Source organism: Mytilus edulis, chromosome 11 (assembly GCF_963676685.1).
Source record: "Mytilus edulis chromosome 11, xbMytEdul2.2, whole genome shotgun sequence".
Taxonomy (NCBI): Eukaryota; Metazoa; Mollusca; class Bivalvia; order Mytilida; family Mytilidae; genus Mytilus; species Mytilus edulis.
This window is the reverse complement of record NC_092354.1, coordinates 55,401,522-55,419,115: the sequence shown is the minus strand read 5'-3', so window position 1 is coordinate 55,419,115 and position 17,594 is coordinate 55,401,522. Positions and strand designations below refer to the sequence as shown.

Genomic DNA, 17,594 nt, shown 5'->3' with positions numbered 1-17,594 from the left:
TAGGTTTAGAGTTGACATAAGGATTCCACAGACATATGTGATGATTTACACCAGTAAGTTTGACTTACCCCATTAGGTTTAGAGTTGACATAAGGATTCCACAGACATATGTGATGATTTACACCAGTAAGTTTGACTTACCCCATTAGGTTTAGAGTTGACATATGGATTCCACAGACATATGTGTGGCTAGAAGTTTGAATTACCCCATTAGGTTTAGAGTTGACATAAGGATTCCACAGACATATGTGTGGCTAGAAGTTTGACTTACCCCATTAGGTTTAGAGTTGACATAAGGATTCCACAGACATATGTGTGGCTAGAAGTTTGACTTACCCCATTAGGTTTAGAGTTGACATAAGGATTCCACAGACATATGTGTGGCTAGAAGTTTGACTTACCTTATTAGGTTTAGAGTTGACATAAGGATTCCACAGACATATGTGTGGCTAGAAGTTTGACTTACCCCATTAGGTTTAGAGTTGACATAAGGATTCCACAGACATATGTGTGGCTAGAAGTTTGACTTACCCCATTAGGTTTAGAGTTGACATAAGGATTCCACAGACATATGTGATGATTTACACCAGCAGTAGCTGTAATAGAAATTGAAACACAATATTATACAATATAAGAGATTTTGTGATAGTTGCTATTTGATTCAATGAGAAAGTTTAATAAAATTGAGAATGGAAATGGGGAATGTGTCAAAGAGACAACAACCCGACCATAGAGCATGAAAACAGCAGAAGGTCACCAATGGGTCTTCAATGTTGTAACAATTGATATTTTTCTTTGCATCTAGTTTTTCAGACAGACTAATCGATTTTTTAAGATTTCAACTTGAAATATTCAACTATACATTTCTATTTCTACCTCAGACGAGATTCTGCAAGGTGACATCATGCAAAACTTGATGTATTCAGGGATAGAACATATTATTCATCCCAACAATGCATAAATTTCTTCTTAAACCACATGACTTTTGCATGTAAAATAAAACTGGACACTTCAATGACAGACTTTATAGTAACCTGAAGTATTGTCAGGAAAATATTAGTGGAGATTTTAACTCAAATGTGTTTTCTGAAAGGAAAAATTAGCCAACCCAGAAAATCAAATATAAAAATAATAAAAAAAAATATTTCAATGAATGTGAGCTACTGTTTAATGTACATTTTTAAAATTTTTGTGATATTTTCACATTTCTTAGCGGTGTGAGAAAAATATTTCTCCTCACTAATGATATATCTGTTCTCAGCAATTAATTGGTTGAAATTTATTAATGAAGTTAAATTTTTGATGATTTCTTCTGAATTTCATTGAATTTTAAGTAAACAGTTTTTGCTTTCATCAGCATTTTTATTTTCTATTATTTCTTACACAACATGCTTACCAATCAAGTTCAAATTCTGGCTGTAATCAAAAGCATTGACTCCTTGTGATATGTCAAAATATGTCCTGAAAAAGGAAACGAAACATCCTTGTTCTATGTGTTGTCTGTTGTCTTATCTCATGTATAAATACATTTATAATTCTTTTTAAGGTGGTACCTAACACTACAGGGAGATAACTCTGTAAAATCAGCTAAACGTTTTAATTACATTGCGTTGTTAATGGAATATTAAGCTTCTCAATGATCAAAATTAGTGTTTGTCAAACTGCTATATAACCAGTGTATTTTTTTGGATAAAATGGTTGGTTCAAATATTTTGAAATTTTTATATTTTTGTCAAAGGGTCAAGTAAATACTTTGTCAAAATTTTCTGAAAATTAAACGAGCCAAATTAATTTTAGTGAAAGTGTTGGGTACCACCTTAATTAGTGTGGAGTGGACACTCAATAGGTCTCAAGTTTTACCCTCACCCACTTAGCAAGTCAATTTTTGGAGGAGTTCCTGTTGCTCAGTTTTCAGTATTTTTATGTTGTGTTAAGTAGACTGTTGTTTGTCTTTTTGTCATTTTGTTTTAGCCTTGATTTTGTCTGTCTATATTCAACTGTGTTTTAGGATTATTTTTTTCCCACTTTTACTAGTTTACCAGCTAAGCAGCTAAGTGGGTATCATTTTTCAATTTTGATTATTGTTCTGACTCAAAAATTCCACACTTTGGAGAAGGTGCAAAATCAAGAGGCCACTCTTAAGTAATTGTAATTTTTTTTTTTATATTTAGATCATCCATGAATTTTGTTTTTTGCATCTTTTCAAAAGTATTACGTGTTATTCCCTTATTTCCAAGATGGATTCCTCAATGTCTCACATCAGTGATGTCACTAAGTTTTGAAGAAGCAGGCTGAATTTCTAAAATAGGCGGCAAGTACATGCGGACGGCGAAGCCGTTCGCGTCGACGAGCTTGCTCGTCGCTACTACGGCGGGGGGTCTGGGGACCGCTCAAGGGCCCCAGGATTTTTTTTTAAAATGGTGCAAAATCCTGCATTCTGGAGGTGTCCTAGACCCTTATTCAGACCTCTGAAAACATCATTTTTTACTGAAGATAATGTAAATGATTAACTAAAATTAGCAACATGATGGGTAAATTTTCTGTACATGTGATCACATCATTGATCATCTTGATGGACCAATATACATTTTTGTGCATTTTCCTGCAGGTTGACTGCTAGTAAATATTTTTGAACTGAAAGAATCCAAAAATCTTAGTTTGAATAGAAACATATTGTCTCTGGTTTGAATTATCACTTGAATAATTTAGTTTTAAATGAAAATTGTAATTGTGACATTGAGAACATTATGTTTTAATTTTATATTAAAAAAGTGTTGGTTTTGTTTTTACAAAATTAAAAACAATATTCACTGACTAGTAGTCAGCTGGAGCTTCGATTTCAAAGTTAAAACTGTTACAGAGGTGCTATATTTTATAAAATCGTATGCTATCCCAAGGACGTATAACTAACATAATATACGTCCTTGGCTATCCCCAAAAAGATTTGAAAATTTAGACTAAAATTCCTGCATTCTGAGCATACCTGAGAGTGATTTAGATGCTTGGGAAAATGTTAATTTTGTCTTATTTTTGTTGTTGACTTCAATCACATTGATTTTTTTTTTAAATGAGAATCCGTAGTCCTGGCAAGGCTAATCTATATTATATTTTTTTCTGGGAAGGTGTCTTTTGTAAGACAACTAAGGAAGTCTGTTCTTGAATATATGTAAATAATATACAGGCAAGTGCCTGTGAAATAATAGGTGAAATATTATAATTTTATTTCAAAAATAATCGAATTTATTAAATATCTTGATCGATTTATTTGCGTACGTACTTAGTGACAAATGACCCCCTTTTTTCTCATATAAGACTTGTACACGTATTTCAAACATGTTGTCAAGCTATGTCGTTTTATTTTCTCTTATTTGTTAACTGTTCAGTAATCAGTAAACTAAAATCCTTTTGAACTATAAAAGATATTTTTAAAAATTATTTGTGGTCGACAATATTCTACTTTCGTTATTGACCTTCATTCTCTGGACACCACGTGGTCGTGGGCTTTGAAATGTGAACTTCAAAAGGTGCTGTTTTCCAGATTCTTGACAACATTATATATATTATACTTTCTTTTATTTGACTGATATATTAATTTCCATAACATGCTATTGTCATCTTTGGCTTATTCCTTCTCTTGAAGCAAAAACCAAACAGGGTCATAATGTCCATCGGAACGTCTCTCTTTTTATCCTTGCAAACATTACAATACTTACCGACTTTAAATAGACGACCAATCAGCGGACTGCATTTACGTGAACTATATTTAGTCAAAGGTAAACACTGATTTACATCCTTGTTTATCGCGACTTTAATCGTGGAAGCTGATGCATTGAACAATTATTTTTTAATATTAACCTGATTATCTTTTTTATCTTATTAATTTTTTTTACTCATGCAAAAATAGCCGGCGGGAAAAGGACAATAACCGGCGAAAATCGCCGGCTGCCGGCTTCTAACGACATCACTGCACATACATAAATATAATAGCCTTTAACTTCTTTCCCCTTACTTGACTAAAAACAAGGGTTACTATTATTTCTATGTCAAAATTTGTTTTTACTTGAAAACTTACGGTCTTCGACTTATACTTCGGCTAACCGGCTTGTTTCTGTAAAATAATACAAATCATATAAGTTAATCGTAAAAAAAGGTTTAAAATTGATATCAATGTTTGTGTTACATTCAGATGAATAGTTATAGAATAACTTATCGAAGAATTCAAATATAGAAAAATATTCAACGAGCGACCCAACAACATATTAATTCACGTTTGCGCGTAGTGCATGAGTTAATTATCAGTGTTGTTCGGTCATGAGTTGGATATTTTTCGATCTTTGAATTCTTTAATTAGTTATTCTTTTTATTACATTGGCAAATGGCTTTTTTTAAAGAAATTAATGTAAAACGTAAGGAACTATATCTTTTTTCTACGCATTCACAATTTGTTTTGATTTGCCTTTATCGACCTCTTGACAACGCCTATTGTTATATGATGTCAGAGAGTGAAATAAACACGTTTATTTCACATGTGAAATTATCGATTTTTATTTAACTGGGAAATCAATGTAATTCATTGCAACCAATGTAATAAGTATATTTAATTGGATCAAATAACAAAAAAGAAAACCATTCCAATTTATGACACACAAGTACCTTATATAAATTTAATCAAAAGCTGGTAATGTACTGAGCGTGCGAGGGCTGTATAGCCAGTCAAGGTCATTAAAAATTTCCATCATCGTTATGTTCAAAACCTATATGCACAATATGAAACTCACTGAGCTTTTTACCAGAATGGGATATAGCAAACTTAGTTAAACAAGAATGTGTCACCAGTACACAAATGCCCCACTCGCACTATCATTTTCTATGTTCAATGGGGTAAAAACTCTAATTTGGCATTAAAATTAGAAAGATCATAACATAGGTAACATGTGGACAAAGTTTAAAGTCGATTGGACTTCAACTTCATCAAAAAACTAACTTGACCAAAAACTTTAACCTGAAGTGGGACAGATGGATGGAAGAATGAACAAACAGATGAACGAATGGACAAACGAACAAACGGACACACAGACCAGAAAACATAATGCCCCTCTACTATTGTAGGTAGGCATTAAAACATTTCACAGAATTCATTTGGCTCCATCTTTTTGACAAATTTTACCAAGCATACTAGTTTCAATTTTTGGCTTTTACATGTATCTTACTTATCTATTTGTTGTCCAGATGGTCCTTTCTCTGCTGTTCCTGCCTTCTCCATCTTAGCTATGGCCATGGAGTTATTGTTAGTTGTAGAACAGCTGATAAAAGCATCTAAATACTGTGAGTACTTCACTACAATATGTGAAATAAATAATTCAATCTGGTAAATTGCGAAACAAATTATACTCTCACAAAACAAATGTTCTTAACAAAACATGCAAGCCACATTAAAATATAGTTTTAATTTAAGAAATAAGAAATGTGTAATAAGTGTTTGTTACTTTTCTTGGTTGAATTGTTTTACATTTGTCATTTTGGGGTCTTTATAGCTTGCTATGCAGTATGAGTTTTGTTTATTGTTGAAGGCAGTACAGTGACCTGCAGTTGCTTCTACAACATTTGGTCACTGGTGGAAAGTTGTCTCATTGGCAATGATACCATATCTTCTTTTTTTCTAAAGTGTGAATTACAAATATATATTTGGAAATTGGGAAACATCATTTTGAGAGATAATAATTATCCTGAGGAAGACAAAGATCACGTTTTACAAAACTTTAAATATCTCACCCTGCCTGACCCACTGTCCTTTATGACAATCCTTGAAGAAGTAGACCACATTCTTGTACTTAGCATTGGCAACATCACTGGACACATCATTGATATTTACATTCAAACAAGGTTCTACAAAGTGAGAAAAAACCAAAGTAAGACAGGATATCTTGTATATCTCCAATTTTCTATCATTTTTCACTGCTTACATATACATATCAACTGGTTATCAATGTTTAAATGAGAATTTGGGTGGGAATTCAGGACACTAGATTTTTTGATTAATTTTTAGTATCAGGAAAAAAATGTTATATTTTTAAAGAATTTCAAATTCAGCATTCCCCTGGGAATTCAGGATGCCATCCCCTCCTATCCCCTTTATATTATCAATGCACTGAAATTCAAAGAGACTTCTCTGTCTCCTTTTGTGGTAGTACAAAACTAATTTCAAATATAATGAGTAAAAAATCACAGGAAATAAATGCAATTTCGAGTTGGGGTACACCCAAAATAATATCACGACATAAATTCAGTTTGAGAATTGAAATAAACCCAATTTTCTGAGACTAAAAATCAATTTCAATCAGACTATTAAATTTTGAGAAAAAAAAATAAAAGAAAAAAGTAAAAAAAAGACAGTTATCACTTATATCCATTAACAGACTCCTACCAGGTCTAACAGATAGATAACCAGTCATAAGTTATCTCCCTTAAAAGACTCCTTCAAGGCCCAGCAAAGTCCCTTTGCACACTCCTACCAGGTTTAACAGACAGATAACCAGTCATAAGTTATCTCCTTTAAAAGACTCCTTCAAAGCCCAGCTATCTCCCTTTGCACACTCCTACCAGGTTTAACAGACAACCAGTCATAAGTTATCTCCCTTAAAAGACTTCTTCAAGGCCTAGCGATCTCCCTTTAGATGCTCCTACCAGGTTTAACAGACAGATATCCAGTCATAAGTTACCTCCCTTAAAAGACTCCTTCAAGGCCCAGCGCTCTCCCTTTACACACTCCTACCAGGTTTAACAGACAGATAACCAGTCATAAGTTATCTCCCTTAAAAGACTCCTTCAAGGCCCAGCTATCTCCCTTTGCACACTTCACCAGATGAAACAGACAGATAACCAGTCATAAGTTATCTCCCTTAAAAGACTCCTTCAAGGCCCAGCTATCTACCTTTGCACACCCCTACCAGGTGAAACAGACAGATAACCAGTCATAAGTTATCTCCCTTACAATACTCCTTCAAGGACCAGCAAACTCCCTTTACACACTCCTACCAGGTTTAACAGACAGATAACCAGTCATAAGTTATCTCCCTTAAAAGACTCCTTCAAGGCCCAGCTATCTCCCTTTGGAGACTCCTACCAGGACTAACAGACAGATAAGCAGTCATAAGTTATCTCCCCTAAAAGACTCCTTCAAGGCCAAGCTATCTCCCTTAGCAGACTCCTACCAGGTCTAACAAACAGATAACCAGTCATAAGTTATCTTCCTTAAAAGACTCCTTCAAGGCCCAGCTATCTCCCTTAGCAGACTCCTACCAGGTTAACAGACTGATATCAGTCATCAGTTATCCCTTTCATTGACTCCTACCAGTCAAAAGTTATCTCCCTTTACAGCTTGCTTCCAGTCATCAGTTATCTCCCTTAGCAGTCTATCAGGTCTAACAAACAGATAACCAGTTATCCATATAATATGTAAACAGTGTTTTTAATATGATATACCATGCAAGGTGTAAGCAAGTTTGTTATTTTTAATGTTATATTCATGCAGTTCAAGCAGAAAAAAGTTTAATAATATTCAATTTAAATCTTTGCATGCATAATAATCATTTATATTTAAAAATGCAATGGTGTAAATTAATAAAGCAAGGTGTTACTCATTTATATTTATCTACATGCAGTTATAATCATAAAACCGTAAACAAATATATATCTGAAATGAGAATTGGTACTTGATCCTATTTGGTGAAAATTGAAATAAACTGTCATATTTTAAGACAAACAAAAGTTTGTGCAAAAGGTCACTCTTTTTCTTTTCTAAATAATCCCAGATTTGTTAACCTCAATTTTTTGAATTTGGAGTAATAACTATTGCACATGATAGTGCCATCCAATAAGGTTTGACAGCTCTTTGGCCTCCCAGTTTCAACTTCTCAGATAATCATTAAGAAAAGACCCAAAAATGGCAAACTACTCAAATTTATTTGATAAAAAATTCTAACATGAAGTTTGAAATATGTAATTACATCAATTTTACATCGACGGAACTTAAGAATTACCTCGACTTAACCGAGAATTTGAATCATCCGAGTTCGACTCATCAGAGGTTAAAATGCATTGATCAAATGGGAATTATGCCGGGACCAAGAACTTACTTCGACTCATCCGAGTTTTCGACACAACCGAGTTCGACACAACGAGGTTCGACTGTATTAAAAAAAAAATCAAATATGAAATAACTAAAATTTGAACAACAATGTCAGTTAAAGGCTTAGAGCATAAATATATTTATTTTAAAGTGTATCTGTACACTAGCTGTTATTATCCTACATTGGGAACTCAAAAAGATGACTGATTGACTAATTAATTGTTCTATGGTCTTTTCATGCCAATATCTAATCCTAATCTATGGAAATGTACAACAATTCATCTAAATACCAGAATAACTTACCTTGCCAAGCTGTTGAAGTTAAATGTTAGAGGTCAGAGGTCACACACACAGCAGAAAAAGATACAAATTAATTAGAATTAGATAAGATTAAATATAGAAGATAAAATCATAACAAAGAGTTAAAGAAGCTGTCATTTTCATCAACCTTTTCGAAAAACCCTGATTTTTTTTTCTGTTTTCTTTTTGCAGCAATTTTTAATTGTTCTCTTGGCTCAATTTTTGCCAATGAACTCATTTATTCAAAAGCTTAATTGATAAAAAAAATGAATATGGGAGCACATTTTTTACAAAATTTAATCTAAAAAAAATAGAATAAAAACAAAATCTAAAACAAAAACAAAAACAAAAACAAAATCAAAAAACAAAAAAGAATAGTAAAAAAACAGGAGGAGGATCAATGACTAAACAAGATTTTTTGTTTTCATATCTTCCAAAATATATATGGAGAGAGTTAGATCCTTTGGAACATTTTTTTGTAAAAAAATATGCTAGAAAACAAAAAACATTTGTTTTTATTTTACAGAAAAAAAACTTGAATATGTAACAGCCTTTTAGATTTGATATTTAATTTAAAGAAATTACAATTGTTGCTCAATATATATACCTGATATAAGAAGAGTTGGTAAGAGTACCAATGAGACATCGAAGTCACAATTTATCTATAGTTTTCATTTTTAAAATTTAAAATAACAGCTTCTTCTCAGTTTTAAAAGATACAGTGACAGAAATGTTATTTGTGGATTTTTTTTCAGGACCTTGGAAAAAACCCATTTGATTTGCATATATAAAGAACATTTGTTAAAAGAATAGGCAACACATTTCTGCTAAGTATGATAGCTGGACTCCATAAATAAACATAGTTTCCAAATGTCAAGCCAGCCACCATTATAATTATATCATTTAAAAGTCATGCTGTTAATACACCTCAAATATATTGCCCCCCTTTTATTCAGCGAAGTTTTTTGTAGACAGGAGACAAACAATTTGCCTTAGAATAAGATGTGATGTCATGGTTACATGACTGTCTCGCCAAACTTAAAAAAAACCTACCAAATATTTCAGGATATTGGAAAAAAATCTCCTTATTTAAATAAAAGTTTTCAAAAGGTGACATTGTTGCCATGCAGAAAATTAAGCATTTCAGAATATGAAAACCAAATTCTTTTCATTTCAGATATTTGTAGATAATACAAATTAAAAGAATATTCTTATATATTCTGAATAATGAACAAATATTTAAATATTTGTGATTCAATCCAAAGTATAATTTCAGGGAAAAGTGAAATATTTTGGAATTCATGAATGGCAATCATTAACCAGACATCATACCTTTTAGACTGTGTATTATTTATCATCTAAATTCAAGTATTTCATCATTTCGTCTAATTTAAAAAAAAAAAATAATCATTTTTTGTCAAGATAATTCAAAAAAGAAAGAAATGTCTAAAAGTTACTAAAATGAAATACTCAAATTGTGTTAGAAACATGTGGTAACAAGTTAATGGAAATTATAACAAGTATGGACATAATAATAAATAATGATGTTCATCCTCCCTCATGTGACAACCAACCTACCACTTAATGCAGATGCTGAAAATCATTAAATACAATATTTATTGGAAATCATGTGAATATCTTGTTCCTATAGTATAGATTCTCTTTCATAAATTTAATTCTGTATGACTGAATTTATTGGCAACTTGTTGAACTTTCTTCATTACTTTAAAAGACATGTGACAATATCTGTATTACTTTAAAAGACATGTGACAATATCTGTATCCAATCAAATAATAAATTGCAAAGATGAGAATACAAGAGATAAAAGTAAAGATAATTTATATAAGTCAAGTGATGCATGTCCATCCAAATGTCTTTTTTAGTTGTGGTAAAAATTGAACTGCCAGTATCAGAACCTGTATCTAACATGCTGCTGTGTAGGTATCTTTTATGGTCTCCTAAAGAATGTTGTGTAACATAGATATAGCCAGACAAATAAACATTCAACAAATCCATCCTTGTGTGTTATGTCCAGAAAATACACAATATAATAATTTAAATAGTTTGGTTTTATTGCAATGTAGTATTAAAAAAAACAACAACCTTAAATGAATATTTATTTCTGTTCATAGTGTGTATTTCTAGATGAATTTCTACACATTTAAAAATCACCTAGGAAATATCTGTAGAGATGCTGCAAGTTCAAAGACTTATAGACCACTGGCTGAGAGATGGTAGACCATGATTTTTAAACTGCATAGTCTAATTCTAATCATCAATTACACTATCACAAAATTTACACATCCTAATATTTAGTTGTTCTATTTTCTAATAAAATCAAGAAAATAAACCAAATAAAAAAGAAAGCTAGCCTCTATAAAACCTCCTATACGATTACAAAATAAATCTTATAAACCAAAACTTAAAATGTTTAAGAAAAGAAGAATCCCTTTTAAATGAACTACTAAAGGAAGCAACTCTTTACCTTGTTTTTCTCCTGCTGGAGCTGGTGGTCTATCAAACAATGCCATGGTAACGGAACTAAAGTATAAAGCATTGACATACCCTCCTACATCTCCCCATACCAACATGGCCTCGTTCACATTGTTTGGGTTGGACCTAAAAAGTAAACAAACTTTAATATGTTAGACATCTTCCAAACAACATGGCCCTATTTTCATTCTTCAGGTTGGAGCTAAGTGAACATTCATGAGGATAAATAATACTAACCATTGACCACGTTATTAATTGTTAATTGTTTAATGTCTAGTGGCAAATTTATCATGCATGTTCAGGACATTTGACAAACTTTAACCTTTTTCTATAATGTATTTATCTGCACTGCTAATGCAACATAATATAATAAGCAACACGACGGGTGCCACATGTGGAGCAGGATCTGCTTACCCTCCTGGAGCACCTGAGATCACCCCCCGTTTTTGTTGGGGTTTGTGCTACTTAGTCTTTAGTTTTCTATGTTTTGTCTTCTGTACTTTTATTTGTCTGTCTTTTTATTTTTAGCCATGACATTGTCAGTTTATTTTCAGTTTTTGACTGTCCCTCTAGTATCTTTCGTCCCTCTTTCAAAAGAGTATCAAGAACTTCATTCACATCTGAATATCAACAAGGATTGAAAACAAGACATTTTTGCATTTTTTGAAGTTTTCCCTTATGTTTGAAGGTCAAATGCAAGTTTTGTAAACTGGATTTTTTTTTTATTAAGAACTTTTTTCTCATCCTGTTTCCTGATTAAAACAAAGTAATGAAAAATATTCCCTTGAGTTAATTTGATATTGTAAGAAGATTCAAAATCAAGTACAAGAAATGCTTGAAAACAAAACATTATGAAAAGATTAGGTCCTAAAAATTGTAAACAAAACCAAAACAACACATACAGTATTAACCTATTACTTAATACTTATTATTACTGCATGTGGAGCAGGATCTGCTTACCCTTCTGGAGCACCTGAGATCACCCCTAGTTTTTTGGTGGGGTTTGTGTTGTTTATTCTTTAGTTTTCTATGTTGTGTTGTGTGTGCTGTTGTTTGTTTGTCTTTTTCATTTTTAGCCATGGCGTAGTCAGTTTGTTTTAGATTGATGAGTTTGACTGTCCCTTTGGTATCTTTTGTCCCTCTTTTTTAACAGATGGCTGTTTTTTGGAATTTCTAAATCATATTAACAGATCTCAAATACTTTTTTCATTTTCCAATTAGAAGAACCAGGAGTCGCTTTCACATACCTTCTATTTCATATCAGTTATGAGGATTTTCAATGGCTAGCATCTATGGAAATTCTGTCCTGCTTATGCTTTTGTTAATTAAACATATATATGGAAAAAAGGTAACACATTTAACTCTTTGTAAATATACAATCAGGTCTTGTCTTATGTTAATACTTACCAGTAATCCAGACTTAGTGGTGTGTGATGTAAATTCTGTATTTTATACTGTGGACTGAACTCCATCTTGGTACTCATGTCATAAATGGCTGAAATAAAGACCATTTTTTCAATAAGTTTAATATTTATGAATAGCACAAGAACATGCTTTCTTAGACTATATATGAGGTTTTTTTTTACACTTAATCCATTGGATGTTTATTGATTAGTAAATAACTGATTCAGTTTGAGAGAACATGATTTTCCTTAGTTAATGGACTATGAACTGGCTTCAGTAGCTTGTACTCTTAGATCAGTGCTTTTGAATAATTTTTCCTTTTTATTATTTGATTTTTGTGAAAAATACCAATCTGATGAGTCGAGTTCTTGTCAACTGATTTTTACAGTTTGCTCTGGTGTTGTGTTCTTATACCACTTTCCCACGTTAGGGGAGGGTTGAGCACTCACAAACATACAAAAGCTTCCTATAATCTTTATGTGTATGTATATACTAGAATCTTTTGTTCTGGCAGTTTTTGTCAACCGCTATCTGCCATTCTTTTCTTTTCATTGGTATAGCATAAAACGAGCCCATAGTTTTTCTGATATTCACATGTTATGATACAAAGGATGCTTTTTGTTTTGCCCATTGTTAAAGGATGTAGGATAAAAGAGATTGTCCAGGTCTTTACCTTCAAAATGCAATCTCATTATAATGATAAATAGTAAGTGTCAATATTTCTTTCCACCAGAACTTACCTATTTCTTTACTTGTGAAGGACAGAGCAATTTTATTGATATTTTGTAAAATGACAAAATCTGTAACCCATAAATCTCTTGTTTTACAAGAATCTGTCTGTGTTTTAATGGCCCTCTGAGCTTTCAGATCTTGTCCCCACATTGATATGGTTCCCTCCTAAAGACAATTAGAAATGATAGAACAAAATTATATATTTTTCTTTTAGCATAATTAGGCAGTAGGTACATGGTTTCACTTTTGAATTGATTCGCAATTTATAATTGCGATGCTTTTTTATCTTTCTATATACAGTTGGGATTTTCTCATAGTTGAAAGCTGATAAAATCAACCGTGTGTATCCTCTTGATTGTTGTATCATTGGCAATCATACCACATCTCCTTATCTTTATATACTGTTGGTTTATTATTAATTATTGGGTATCATTTTTTTTTTTAAACCATGAAGTTAAATAATAAATCAATGCATAAATTTTAAATTGGCTTGTATGCAGACTAAGGCAAATATAAGAAATTTTTTGTCTACACATTTGCTTGTTTTTCATCAACCAACAAAAATTAGAACCCATGAAAAGCCAAGGTTTTTTTTACAAATACAATTCTGGAAAAAATTTACAGACAAATCATTTTTTGGTATTATCAGCTTCTTACCTTACTTATAGCCACATATCTGTTATTATTCTTTATACAGGAAACTCTCTGGATTATATCCTTGTGAGGACTAAAATAAAATTAACTTAAAAATGAAATATTGTCAAAAACTATGACATCATGAAATAAAATACCAACTGAGTATTCATTTGGTCAAAATCTAACTCTAAATTATAATAGTGTCCGTCTCATTTTAGATTTTTTAAACTTTAAAATAGCAACTGTGTTGACCCATCATCATATGAAACAAGTTTCATATTTGCATTTACTGTTTTCTTTTAATCACTTGTGTTCTAAATTTAAATGATATAAGCTACCAGTCATAAATTTTGCCAATCATAAATAAATTCTTATTATAATGAAAACTCCAAGTTTGTTCAAAATAAAAAAATCTATTCTCAGTACATATTTTGTTGACATGTTATTTCACATTGATGTTAACCCTACATCAAATATCTATTCATTTGAGGTCTTTCACTATTGAAACTTTAGATAATTTTTTTCCCCTTCTTTTTATACCTTTGAAATGTTTTCAGATCTTTCCACTGAGGAACTTGTGTAGACTTAACTTTATCATCCCTCTCTGTAAACTCTAACAACATGTGAGATGCCAACTTGTCCCAATCCACTGTCCCTTCTCTGGCCACATCAATCTTGTCAAACAGCTCTCCATACTGTGTAGAGAAAAGATAACATAAACATTATAATACTGTAAATTCAGAAATTATCGTTGTGATTTTGTGATTTTATTCTATTTTAGATTTCAATTTTTGTGATATTGAGAAAAATCCTGTTTAATTCACATACAAAATTTAAGAATGCAATTTTAAATTGTTGCCATCATAAATTAACCCTATAATTTATTGCAATAATTTTTGAATTTACAGCAGTTGCATGATTCTTTAATGTAAATGATGATTCAAAGAAACTCAATTTCTCATAAATATTTTTTTTCCAGGACAGCATAGTCAATGAAAAATCATCAGATAATCATTTGGAATAAGCTCTGGATTAATTCATCTCGATATATTGATAACCCATCTGATTCTCTCTCTCTCCATAGATGCCAACCCCCTTTTGACACAATCAGTAACAAACTATCAAATTTTCCGTATTTTTGAAAAGTTTTCAGTAATCATTTATAAACGTGCATTTACCAATCAAAATTACTGACGAGTGGTTGCAAAGTGATGTACACTAAAATTTGTCATTTAACATGTTGTCTGTAGAATGTATTCCATTCATTAATTGTTCAGATGTTCTCGACTCAAACATTTTTGTTTTGTCAAGGAGAAGTAGAGAAAGGGAAAAAGCTACTTAACAAAATGCAAGTTTGACTCTTCGGAAGTCAATTAGTTACCCAACAATAGGTTGATAACTCCCGAGAAACCGGAAGCATTAGATTGGCGTTTCCTAAACACTGGACCCGGACGGAAAAGTAATGATAAAAATCTGTGTTTTACAAAATTGAACGTCGATGATTGGGAATCCGTAACTATTCGACTTTGACCGTAATAGCGTAGTTTATATCGCAAAATCGGAAAAACTACGGAAAAATCGTAATAGTTGGCATCTGTGTCTCTCTCTCCTGGATTTGTGATGCCTTTAGCTTTTAATTGTTTAGAGTTCAAGCCATTGCTAGTAGGAAAGATCAACTACCTTAGCCTGTATTTGGCAAAACGCTTCCAATTTTTTTGGTCATTATTGCTCTTCAACTTCCTACTTTTTTTGGCCTTTTTTACATTTTTTATTCAATGGTCACTGATGAGTCTTTTGTAGACAAAACCTAGTCTAGCTTAAATAAAAAATTTCAATCCTGGTATCTATGATGAGTTTATTTACATGGAGGGCCTGAAATATTCATGAAAGCACATACCTGCTTTTTTAAATGGTCCATCACCCCAAAACTTTTAACATCAATAAATGACTGACAGGGATCGACAAACATGATTTTATAAATGATTCTATTTTTATATATACTGGTTACCTCTTCCTTTGTTCCTTTGTCCAACAAAATGGATAGAGCATCACAGAACTGTTCCCTGTCCAATATTAACTTTCCTTCCTGTGTCCCATCACCACCAGTCTAAAATTGAAAAAAACAAAATGTTATAACTTCAACTTCATTATTTTGAAATATTATTCAAATAAATAAATTCTGAAAAGGTTTATAATTGGCAAAACACTTAAAATATTAAAATATGATAAACACAGTAACGTTCTAATTATAAACTGGACAATTGCTTTTTTTTTGTATTTTCAAACATTTTATATCAAAATTACATAATCAATTTGAGTTTTAAAATCTGATATATCTTTTTTAAATAACTCTTCAGAATAATAAAATATAATTGATAATTGACCACTTGCAAGACATCAGTAATTATTAATATTGAGATGATCTTCTTAGCATGAGATAAGATGAGTCTTATTTAATATAACGGAAACACATCTTCTTAAGTAATACATTTAGAAATTCCCAAAATGCTGAAACTTATATTTGTGTGAATTAAGAATACAGATAGAAAGTTTAAGAATTTTTAGATTTCCCATGAATTATTTGACAAATTAGAATACTCTAAAAAATTGATAATAAATGTCTAATAATAATAATAATAATAATAATTCTTTATTAAATGTCTGATGAAAACTAACCTGATGAAGAAGGGTTAGCCATGCATGCTTGACCAAGGAGTGTAAGTTAGCTCATACTTCAAAATATCAGTGAAACTTTCTAACCTTAAATCTTCTGATTGGTTTAAAAGTTTTCATCATACACTTCCTATTAATTTTCCAGAATTCAAAAATAACCCATATTTAAATAATATCTTGTTTTAATATATTAGTAAGTAAAGATCCTAGAAGTGAAAGATGAAATTCAGAAATTGTGGATTCTACATATAACTATATAGTGTTTTCTATCACCATTTGTATTTCAGCACCAAAGACCAGGCCACCTACCCAACTGGAATGTGTGTGGTGGGGTTATACGTTATTATCTTGTTTAATATTAACATAATAAGATAATATTTGATTAGATTATCATGCAAACGGCTAAAGATGTATGCAATTATGAATCTATTATACTAGGCTATTAAGATTTTGTTTTAATAATATATGTATTAAATAGTAGATCTATATTATTTATATTCTGAGTAATACATGTAATACATATAGTAATTTCATAATGAATTTTAATTTTGTGTGTATTGTATCTAAATGGAAAAAAACCCTCATATTTGAATATTTAAAAAACAAAAAACAAAAAATTAGCTTGAAATTAAAAAAAGATAGTTTAACTGACCAAAAAAAATCCAAATAAAGAGCAGGACATCACAAATGAAAGCCAGGATGACACAAATATTTTCATGTCTACAAGATATTATATTTTTTCTACCATGATAATAATATCCTATTACAATATATATTTATTAAACTGATATTCTAAAGATAGTACAATAGAAGATGAATGTTGTGACACTACATATAACTAAATAGTGTTGTCCATCACCTACAATCTTACCACACTCTGAAAATCCTCAAAGTCATATTGAGAATGTGTTCCTCCTATTGACTGAAATCATTAGTAAAATGCTGTTTTTACATGTACATATTTAATCATTTGAAGTAAAATTACATACATTTTTACAGGCAGTAAAACATACAATAGACAGTTTATAATTTGCATCATAACATAAATACAACCACTTATCACTCTAAAATACATCTAACCATCAAATTACTAGCAACAATAAAGCCATCAAACAATTACAAATTAAAATTTAATTGTAGTTTAACAATCGTAGCTTATTTCACTTTAAACTAATGATGGTCTATATGGCAAAAAAAATAAAATCAAATTGTTACTTTTAAAATTAT

At 31.2% G+C, this 17,594-nt stretch overlaps 1 protein-coding gene across 10 annotated transcripts in view; it reads right to left on the bottom strand.

The window, feature by feature from the left end:
• LOC139495838 (cilia- and flagella-associated protein 337-like) overlaps positions 1-17,594 on the bottom strand; it is a 48,135-nt gene that overhangs the window by 23,869 nt on the left and 6,672 nt on the right. For 3 of the 10 annotated variants that reach the window (XM_071284227.1, XM_071284224.1, XM_071284231.1), the window contains 13 exons: positions 17,239-17,289; positions 15,703-15,801; positions 14,235-14,389; positions 13,716-13,785; positions 13,067-13,223; positions 12,330-12,417; positions 10,915-11,048; positions 10,007-10,021; positions 5,773-5,886; positions 5,211-5,337; positions 4,073-4,108; positions 1,397-1,461; positions 532-596 (listed from right to left, as the gene is read on the bottom strand). In XM_071284227.1, coding sequence (XP_071140328.1) covers positions 532-596; positions 1,397-1,461; positions 4,073-4,108; positions 5,211-5,337; positions 5,773-5,886; positions 10,007-10,021; positions 10,915-11,048; positions 12,330-12,417; positions 13,067-13,223; positions 13,716-13,785; positions 14,235-14,389; positions 15,703-15,801; positions 17,239-17,289 — 1,176 coding nt within the window. The remainder of the gene's footprint in view (positions 1-531; positions 597-1,396; positions 1,462-4,072; positions 4,109-5,210; positions 5,338-5,772; positions 5,887-10,006; positions 10,022-10,914; positions 11,049-12,329; positions 12,418-13,066; positions 13,224-13,715; positions 13,786-14,234; positions 14,390-15,702; positions 15,802-17,238; positions 17,290-17,594) is intronic. The other 7 variants (XM_071284228.1, XM_071284232.1, XM_071284225.1 and 4 more) reach the window with 3 other exon arrangements.